At 40.9% G+C, this 10,451-nt stretch overlaps 1 protein-coding gene across 6 annotated transcripts in view; it reads left to right on the top strand.

Annotated features, from left to right (window-relative positions):
- The window catches only part of ccdc9b (coiled-coil domain containing 9B), a 17,372-nt gene extending 7,660 nt beyond the window's left edge, over positions 1–9,712 (top strand). For all 6 annotated transcript variants that reach the window (XM_029460226.1, XM_029460230.1, XM_029460229.1 and 3 more), the window contains 9 exons: positions 219–281; positions 2,327–2,505; positions 4,099–4,148; positions 4,282–4,320; positions 4,731–4,827; positions 5,414–5,444; positions 5,541–6,117; positions 6,205–6,287; positions 6,630–9,712. In XM_029460226.1, the coding sequence (XP_029316086.1) occupies positions 219–281; positions 2,327–2,505; positions 4,099–4,148; positions 4,282–4,320; positions 4,731–4,827; positions 5,414–5,444; positions 5,541–6,117; positions 6,205–6,287; positions 6,630–6,656 (1,146 nt within the window). In that variant the 3' untranslated portion in view covers positions 6,657–9,712. The remainder of the gene's footprint in view (positions 1–218; positions 282–2,326; positions 2,506–4,098; positions 4,149–4,281; positions 4,321–4,730; positions 4,828–5,413; positions 5,445–5,540; positions 6,118–6,204; positions 6,288–6,629) is intronic.
- The last annotated feature ends 739 nt before the right edge of the window (positions 9,713–10,451 follow it).

Here is a 10,451-nt window from a genome sequence, read left to right as displayed (position 1 = left end):
TGAGCCACAAAAGTTATGCTGTAGCACCACTAGTCCACATGGGGGCAGTGTAGGCCTCTCAATGCTTTTAGATGAGTGTGCTCTCCGTTGATGTGCTTTTACTCTTTTACTTGCTACAGTAATGCCACTCTTTACAACGTTGTTCAATTGGCTGGCAACACGCTGTGTCTTATTGTTCTGTTAATCTTCCTCTTTTCCTTGTCTCTCCTCTGTGACAGGATGAGGACAAACAAGGACAGAAGCACGCTGAGGAGCATCAAAGGCTTTCAGAGCAATGCCAGGTACCACAATGACTCAGTCGACACAAACAAAAACTAAACACAAAACATAAATGAACGTTCCTATTGTCACTATCTCTAATACGTACCGTTCTCAGGATGTGAGAAAGGGTTGTATCTCCAGCTCACAGATATCACATGATTCACCGAGATGACAACAAATGTGAATACAAGGTTTCCTCACGACAGCACACAAGAACACGCAAATATACGCTCTACCCTCCTCATCACAAATGCTCACATGCAGTCAGGCGCAACATGTTGCCACGCACGGCCCCCTTTTTCTAATGCTCATCCTCATCTACCTCCCGCTGGCTCGCGCGTTAACGTAGCTGGAGTAGCTCAGCTGTCTCCTAGATCATTTGTGCGACAAACAGGCTAACCAGGGAGGCTGGGAGGGTGGGCTTCAAAGGCCCGCAGAATACGCTGCATGACAAGTGATGCTGTTCATGCCTCTCTGTAGCTTGCCTGCTTTGCAGCCCGAGCCACATGAGTGCTCAAGGAAATAAATACCATGCTGAGTTTTTTTAAGGTGTTGTGTGAGGGGTAAAGGTCAGACAGCCCTTTGCTTTTGTTAGCTTTTGTTTCTGTCTCTGACTGTAGGTGTGTGTGTGTGTGTGTGTGTGTGTGTGTGTGTGTGTGTGTGTGTGTGTCGGGTGCGAAGCCCCGCCCTTCGCAAAACAGAGAGGGGAGAGAATGTGAATGCGCAAAGTATACAGTACTGAAACGTGCACATAAATGAGATAAATAACATAAGCGTTTAGTTTATTTAATAAAAGAGTTCAATGTGAAAAGTGAGTTGTGAATATATATAAAAAAATAAACTCTAGAAAAACACCTTGAATTTCAGGGGGGCACACGGTAGGGGAAACACTGACCAATCTATCTATCTGAGCCTGCTCTCTCTCAGCACTGACCACACTCCAGCCTACCTGCCGGGGCCCTTGACAGCCTCCCTGCGAGGCCTCACGGAGAAATTGAAAAGTGCTAATTAGCAAGACGGCTTCTGTGTCAGCAGGAGACGGCCTGTTGGAACATGCGAGAAGTATTCTCCCTTGTGTCCCCTGAAGCTCTCCAGGGGGCCAGAGAAGAGGAGATGGAAAAAAAGAGGGATGAGCACAGATGCCATGTTCTCCAATAACTACACAGGAAGACAACATGTTTACTTGGCTGTGATTGGTCAACACCTGAGGGGAAAACTTCACCCATCTTACCGGCACTGTGCTGTTTCTCTCTCTGTCATAATATGCAGATTGTTTTCCCTTTTACAATTACATTTTTTCACCAGACAGTAACACCATCTCCCTCCTGCTGTATGCCAAACCAACCACTGATGAGCACCGTCTCTCAGAGATCGCTCGTCTTTTATGCGATTTCCCGCAGAGCACAGCAGTGTTTGTAGTCGTGTTTCGCTTTGTAACAAGAGCGCACAACCTCTGTCCCCTTTGATGTGTTAAAGAGCCTGCATCAGATCTCTCTTTAGTATTAACAAGCAATGCTTTCTGCTCTCATCACAGTAATCAATAAACAGGTTAAGAGGGGAATAAAGGAAGGGAACATAATTGCTTCACTGCACTTTTCCTGGAATATTGTTTCAAAGAATTTGATTGTGTTGTCAAGAAGCTTTTTGCAATCAAATGGAAGCTGACTGGAATGAACCGACACTAAAAGGCCATCATCAGTATTTACAGTGATTCATCTCTTGGCATTTCCAGTACTGTAGAATGCATGAAAATACTAGAAATATCTTTGTTTGCTCGTTTTCTTTTGAATCCTACTGATCTCTTTGAAGCCTTTCTTGTTGATGACCCCCCCGTGTTTAATGTGAGGCTGCTGTTCAGCTTCACTGCTCTGATTAGTGTGTAGATTGATGGTTCAGATGTATTATAACGTGGCACTTTGGAGTGCTGCAGGTGTTTAATTTAGTCGTGTTTCAGTGCCGGTGTTTCATTACTGCTGAGTAGACGCTAACATGATATGAATCTACATTACCAGGGCTACTTGTTTTCATGCATTAAAACCCACTAAACTGTTTTGTGTCTGCTAAGGAGCCTTCGAGCCTGCAGGCCAGCACAGACCTCACCGTCCCCACGTCGAAAGAGGAGCAGGAGGAGTATGTGAGGTGGAAGAAAGAGCGCGAGCAGATCGACAGAGATAGAGTAGCACGTCACAAAAACTCCAAGGGCCAGTGGAGACGGGCGTGGGACATGGACAAAACTGAAAACATGTAAGACTGCCTAGCACTCAGCCTTCTCAAGGCACTTCATCTGCTAATGTCTACAGCTGTGCCTCCGGGTTATATTTTATTTGCTCCCTCTATTTTTATATTGGAGAATTCAATTCTAGGACTTACTCTTCTGCAGCAATGCACTGCTTCACATTCACACTCATCTTCCCAATGGCCACTGAACAGTAGGTGATAAGATGCTTATCGAGTGCCACTTGGTGGTAGTTGTTATTGGTCTAGTTAGGAATTGGAAATCTACTTCTCTAACCGCTAGTCTTCAGTCCCCTTATTTATACACTTTGTTATAAAATAAGATGCTTCGTCATTGTTTTCCTTTAACCTTACATCAAGTCATTGAGTAATGTTGGCATAGTGTCAATAATCACCCCTGAGGTAAGTAATGGTTTGACATTTCGGGAAATACGCTTACGTTTCTTGCAGAGACTTAATGTGAAGATTGATGCCACTCTCATGTCTGTGTGCCAGCAACCGGCTAGCTTAGCTTAGCATAAAGATTGGAAGCAGGCTAGAGACAGGACACTGCTTGTATGGCTCTATCCAAAGGTAAAAATAAATGCTTACCTCTTAAACCTCACAAATTAACATGTTATAATCTGTTTATTTAATCTGTACACAAACAGAAATGTAAACATGCTGGCAGTAACGCCACAAACTGACATGTTTACTGTGTTTACAAACTATCACTTTAATGCCTTTAAAAAAAATAAAACCCTGTAATCGCAGTACACACACTTCAGTTAATGTGATCTGCTTATTTACCAGCTTCTTTACTACAATAAGAAATGTGCTTCACTCCTCTTCTTTTACTTCCAAAGTTACTGACAAGTTTCATTCACTTCAGTGCAGATGTAGATAACAAACAGGCTGACCTTGAAGAACTTCCTGTTTCTAGATTATTCAGTGGACGAATAATCTAGATGAGGTGCTTGAACTAGATGACCTCCCACTTGATCACAAGATCAAATCTCATGAAGTCACAGTAATTACGTTTCAAGCGAACTGAATCTTTGTACTAGTACGTTCACATTACTTGTGGTGCATTCTCACAATGTGAAGACTCAGGTTTGTGAAAACCCCAAACTGACAGGATGAGAGAAATGCAACCCATTCATTTTAAGTGTGTTAAATTGCAAACAAACCAGGCTGCGGTACAAAGAGTTACAGAGTAAATTAATGTGCTGTTTAAGGAGGCATCGAAATGTAAAGAGACAAGGGAGGAGCGGCTATATTTAGCTCGGGATAAGGGATGGAATACCTTGCCTTATTTGGCGAGGCTTGAACAAGGCTCTCGAGTAAGAATAGAAGAGGAAATGTGTTTTTGATTATTCAACAATGTAGATGGCTTCGCTGCATGTAAAATGCAAGTGTGTGACTAATGGAGCAAAACCTCTCACTGATCCTGCAAAATCTCAAATTTACATAATAAATGTAGGATAATGACACTTGAATGTCAGAAGAGCCTGTTGGTGAGATGGAGATAGGCTGTTACGTCACCTGAACAAAAGGTGATCAACTATTTTGACCAAGACACGACTTGAATTGGTTTGTGTTTAACTGAACGTCCGCTTTTAGGTTTTCAGACAAATCCGTCCCTGACAGAGACTGGGAGCCCTCCAGCAGAGGTGAGACATTCACACAGTCCAAACTGAGAACATGAGGAATACGACCTTTCACAGCACAATACGATGATAACATGATGTGTTTCATTATCTTGCTCCTTTTTCCTTGTTATTTAATTTAAAAAATGTATTCTAGGTGGACGAAATGCTCGAGGGAGAGGACAGTCCAGGGCAGGTGCGTTGAATTAAATTGAATTTTTATTTAACAGTTTGGTGCCTTAAAATCATCATGTAGCATACACACACACATTTTTGTTAATTACGTTATTCTGAGAGTATTTTGCGGCTATAATTTGGTATTTTTCATGTCTAAACAGGATAATGGGAGATAATTCACATGGGGTTCATTAAACTGGGTAAACTGGTGGGACATCATCTACGAAGAAAAAGGCAGATAATGTTGGGGGCAGTGCTCGAACATCATTGTTTTTAAAAAGCTGATATTTAAATAAATTTAAGGCCACACGGCAAGGAAAACAAATCCTAAATTCCAAAAGTTACACTGTTGTCTCAGCAGAAATACTAATGATGTATGTAAAATGTAATTTAATTGTGACTTAAACTTTCAGTATTCTTCTGTCCTAGGTCAAGAGAAGCGAGGCAAAGACAAGGGGGCTAAAAACGTGCTCGTGATGAGCAGCAAAGCAAAAGGCATAGATCGTCTGACTGGGAGAGCCAGGAGGTCAGTTCACACAACAAACACATGCTAAAGTTGATTCAACCAATGGGATTAACTGTTACGAGAAAACGTACTATGCCTAATGAAATACACGAAACGAATGTGGGAAGGCACGTTGTTGTTGTCTTGTACTATGACCTATTGTACAAATTCCTCCTGATGTCATGAGACTTCATTTAGAAGTTGTGGCAGCTGACTGAATAACCCAGAAGGCCTCATTGGTATCTCACGGCATTCTTTTTTGTCCTCGGTTGTTAAACAAGCTACTGTGCTGGGTGATGTGAGGAGGCTTTCAGGGTGTGTTGTTACACAAGTATTGCTGATCATTTTAAAAAGCCACGAGGCCACGGACCTGGAAGTGAGGTATTTAATAGAGCTTTTCCCACACACATTGTTAACCAAAGATTAACCTAAATCCAGGGCCATATAATTCACACTGCACTACTACTAGCCCTGGATTAAATGATAGTCACAAAAAGGTGACGCAAATTCCATTGTTTATTTTAGCCCTGATCAGACTGCAAACTCAACGTACTCTTTCTAAATTGTTAGAGAATAGTTTTTGATAAAAGGTCCCTTTATTTTTTAGATGGCAGGCAAATGAAGATGGAGAAAACCAGGTGAGATGTTGAACCTGTGTGAATGTACACATGACTTGGTTTATAAATGTTACGAAAGATGCAAAAATTATTTGTTGGTGTAATCTCATCCTCCAGTCTTCTGACACGACATTAGAGGATTTCTTGGAGGAACTTGACGGCCTCACAGATGCTGAGGTAGAAGATCACAGAGATGAGGACTCGAAAATGAAGCTGTCGTCAAGCCCAGATTCACTGAGAACATCTGAGGAAGCTACCCGGAGAGAGGACGGCCCCCAAGGGGACATGGCAGAGACCTCGTCCCCTCAAGGTTCGGAGAAGAAAGTACGCTTCTCAAGGGAACTCATCCAGGGGGCTCACTCAAATCAACCCACAGGCTCTCAGGACGCTGCCAGCTCAGAATCAAGAAGTGCGGAGACCTTGAAAGCTTCCTCACCTAAAAAACAACAAAACCAAGTGCAGGTGCCAAAGCAGCCTCTTGAAAGTGCCAAGCAGGACGAGGATCAGGAAGGTTGTCCGTCTGCTCCTCCTGTTGTCCAGCTGCAGGCTTCTGAAACTGAATGTAGTAATAAAGACAGCACCCCCAGCACAGCTCCCAGCTCCCCCTCTACTGAAAAAGCCTGTGCCTCTCGACAGGAGACCTCTGTCCAGCCTGTAGAGCTGGCCAAGTGCAACATCAGCAACACAAACACAGGTACGCAATATCTTCAATGGCTCTGATTATTCGGACAGTACATGCGGAGGGTATGTAACTAAGCTCATGTTGTTTTTTCTTTCAAAGAGGAACTAATAGACTCCGGCCTGTCTGTCCTGAGTCTGGAGTCAGGAGAAACACACCCAACACACTCCACCAGCAGCGACAAGGTCAGTGTGTGAGACAGGAAGAGGGATGGGAGAATCAATAGATGTGTAAACTGATGGAGGAAAGTGCAAATGGATGATGAGTTAAAGGGAGTGAGAGAGAGACAGAGTATATCTGCACTGCAGCTTTGTGGTATCCAACTTTCCTTTTTAATACTAAATAGTCTCATTTGAGAATGCCTCATCATCTCATCCACCACTAAAACAGATATATATAATGCATTGATAATATATAACCGCCTACTTAAATCATTCATGTAGAAAATATTTATAGAATTGTCTATTCGAATTAAGGAAAATAAATCAGTTTTAACTGTTGTGTATGTTTTTCTCCTTTTTCTGCAGGCGAGAGAGCACGGGAAGATTGTTTGACATTTTCGGGATGTAAATACTGAAACCAAATCACAGCGACACGGAGCCTTTGCCTCTTTTTATTTGCATTCTGCTTCAGGTAGCTCATTTGAGATACTCTGTTTATGGCTTACACACAGAACCATGGTTTCATTTAGCTGTGACGCGTCCCACCCGGGGAAGTTTTCAAATTGTCAAAAGATTTGATGAACGTTTTTCTTGCTCAAATATTTTTTACATCCAAGCACTTTATGAGTATTAAAGTATGTGTACTGACACATTATTCAGCATGTTAGTACGCTGCTTCAGTGCAATATCATTGAATGTTTACATTTGTATGAAAATGTCAAGGTACATATCAGGAGGCTAGCTAATCAGTTACACTTAGATAGCCCTTGAATATAAACATCAGCCACAGTCTAATTATCTTGTGCCTGATTCTGCCTTAGAGGTATTTTCAATAAGTGAATTAATGTCTGTATTACATATTGATACAGAAGTGTCCGACCTACAGTAGAGTCTGTATTTCTACACTCAGATATTGTTTATTAACTGCTTCCAGCTTCAGTCGACTTCTTTCACCAATCAGAAATCAATACACTGTTAAATGGCGCATCTGAGGCCACTGACCAAGACATTGTGACGTTTGTAAAACATTACTACTGACATAAATGCTTTTGTTGTTAAAAACATTTAAAGGGGCAGTCCATCGATTATACACATGAAGCTCAGTTTACTCTTCACGCTCAGCGCTACTCACCTGGTTAAAACAGTCGTATAAGGTTTTATGTGGCTCTTATCAAGTTGGGCAAAATAAAACTGATGATGTCATAGTGATGCCATCAAGGTTATCTCAATAAGAAATCACAAATGTATAACAGGAAGCCTACGTTAAAAATAATGGAGGTGGTGTTTTCCAGGCAAAGATGATCTAACAAAGAAATGCTATGTTGGATTATGAGAGCTTGAACCATCCTAGGGACTAAAAGTCAGGATATCTCGGACTCTGCTTCACATATTTAGACTCTTCGGTTTTCAATCTGTGTCTCCAAAGTCTTTATATAAATACATATCAGAGTCACTGGAGTAACCCTTTAATGTTAAACTAAACGTCAGCTACAGTAATAGCAAAATCCACATTACTGCCCTAAAACTATGTGGCTTGACGGATAATCAATAGCCGTGTCTCAATTCACATATTTTTAAGCACATTCTGAAGTATCGCATTAGAAAAGCTGTATGAAAACGGGAAAATTGGATAAAACTTTCTCAATTGTGAAAAGGTTTTAAGCTCGCTTGAGATGTTTTTTGCCTTTGTCGAGTTGATACGCTAAATGGATTGTGGAAACACCTTTGCCGAATAAATTCAGATGTCGTGAACATTTAACTCACATCTGATCAGCTGTTTTCCTGGATATTCCCATAAAATGCGAATGCTTGTCTTCGTCTCCCGACAACATGAAACTTGGCCGACATGAAAGAAAAATTAAAAAGGGAGACTTGTTTTGGATTTGCAACCTTTACTTTACTCCTCTGTTTACTGGCAGATTACAGCCAATGTGTATAGCGCCAACTTCTGACTAAACTAGCTGTAGCCTTGTTTATTTGTTCAAACCAGTTGATGGAAACGCGCCTAATTCACATAATCTTTTTTGCAACATTTCAAAATTTTAAATTTGCTTGACACGACCAATTACACCGTGGAACTTAAATCTCAAACTTGCTCTTCAACACATTGTTTTACAGCTGAATCCCAATTACCTGGACTTCTTATGTTTCTCCTTAACATGGAATTGTAATGTATGTTTGTAATTTGACATGAAAATCAACCATTTGTGAATCAAAAACCCGTTTTAAACTGTTTTTAAACAACCAGTGTTAAACGTACATAACACCCTCCAAACCTTTTTCTACGTTGAAGCTTTTGGCCCCTGTGGGACCGACAGAGGTTCAGCCTTCAGTCCACAGTCAAAACACAATCACAGTCAATTCAGCTGCAATTCCTTTTTGGCATTGCTTTGTAATGTGTCTTTTATAATCATGAAAGACAACTAATATTTTTGAAAAGCTGAAGAAGCTTCAAGAATCTAGCCAGATGTTGTGCCTTGCATATTGGCTTCTTCAAATATTGAAGGTGTACCTTAATTTCTTGTACCATAACATGCAGTAGTGTTAAATAATGTACTAGCATCAGCATTGGTTTTTATTTATTTGCCTCTCAGTTTAACTAGAATGTTTTTACAAATCTAAAACTGTTTTAAACAATGTCCATGTGCATTATAGTAGCTGTTTGTTTTTCTCTGTGACATGTATGGATTTGTTTTTATTTATTGCCAGTCTATGGTTTTATTTTTGGTATCAAGTGAGAACTATAATAAGAAGCCTTACAAGAACTCTGTCCTCAAATACATTTTTGGCTTTCGTCAGTGCTACAGTAGAGTACAGTTATGTAACCGTAAGTAGAGAACATAGTGGACATGCTCTATGGAGTCAGCTTCAGCTGTGGTTACATCAAATACAAATCATCAGGATTCTAGTACACTGGGAAAACCAAGAAGCGAGTCAAAAAGTTTGAGGCCAGTCGAACCATCAAGAAAGCAAAGTGTGCTGTTTTTGAGTAGGGGCCTTATTCTATATTATATATGGAATTTGAATAGATTGTAAAAGAAACATCTGTTTAAAAAACAGGTCAGACAGATCACCTCTGAAATATTTTTTAATTCCCTGTGGGATTCAGTTTAGTGAAATCAAGTTTAGGACCTACAACCATAGAACAGTTGTGCATTTGTCATTGTTTAGCATTTAGTCATGAGACATCTGCATTGTCACCTCGCTTAAATGTCAAATTTACGAGGTGGCTCCGATTGTCTTACTCCACCTAGGGTGTCTTCTGCTGTCCTCCATGTTTTCACATACACTCATAAGGAAGGAAACAATTGTGAGTGCCTGTGTATGAGTGTGTGTGTGATCCCTGCTAATTTAAATCTGTGTGCAACATAGCTTAATTTACTGTAGATCTGTTTGGATGGAGGCATACAGAACATCAATAAAGTTTTTCTGTATTTCAAACTCTCAAATCATGATTGGTGTTTCTTTGCACCCTCTCTTACCCTCTCCCTCCCACTCACTGTTGCGCCTGTGATAAACACCACAAATATGTATGCAAACCTATCTCTGGAGAGTTGTTACTTCTTAAGAAAAACAAAACAAGGCAGCTGTGGTGAGTCTCACAGAGAAAAGAGGGCAGATGTGACAGAAATGTAGAGCAAATTGCGGGATCAACAGCCTTCATGCTGGATTTGATTAATTTCTGATGAGCTCTCTGCAGGGCTGTCGCATTGGAAACGGCTCCCTCTCAGCCCTACAGGTGGGACCTCCCATAGGTGCTACTGTTTTAATTATCTCCTCCCAAGGCTATCTCCATAGCAGCCTTCTGCTGCCACTGAGGCTTTCGGGCTGGTGACCTACTGTACAGTCACTAAAGCAGCCTCATTCGCTTTGAAAATGAACCGTAACGCTTTGTTTTCTTTAGGTATTATTTTTAATACACGCCTGGAGATTTTTGATTCCTGCAAATTATGTTATAAATAACCTAGATTCAGTCCATAACACTCCTGGTTTATTTTGGTGTTAAGCTACCTAATAGTTTGAAGGGTCTGACGCAATGGTACAGTACTACAGTGGGGGTGTTGATATTATGGAAATTAGTCCCGTAGGCTGTGTTAGAGGATTGAAGTGCAGTGTAGGTTTATGTCAACTGCACTCTGTAGAAGCTTGTCTTCCTGAGAAAAAAAGAAAGAAAAGAGCTCAACTTTT

This window comes from Cottoperca gobio, chromosome 22, assembly GCF_900634415.1.
Source record: "Cottoperca gobio chromosome 22, fCotGob3.1, whole genome shotgun sequence".
Lineage (NCBI taxonomy): Eukaryota > Metazoa > Chordata > Actinopteri > Perciformes > Bovichtidae > Cottoperca > Cottoperca gobio.
This window is presented reverse-complemented; position numbering and strand designations above follow the sequence as displayed.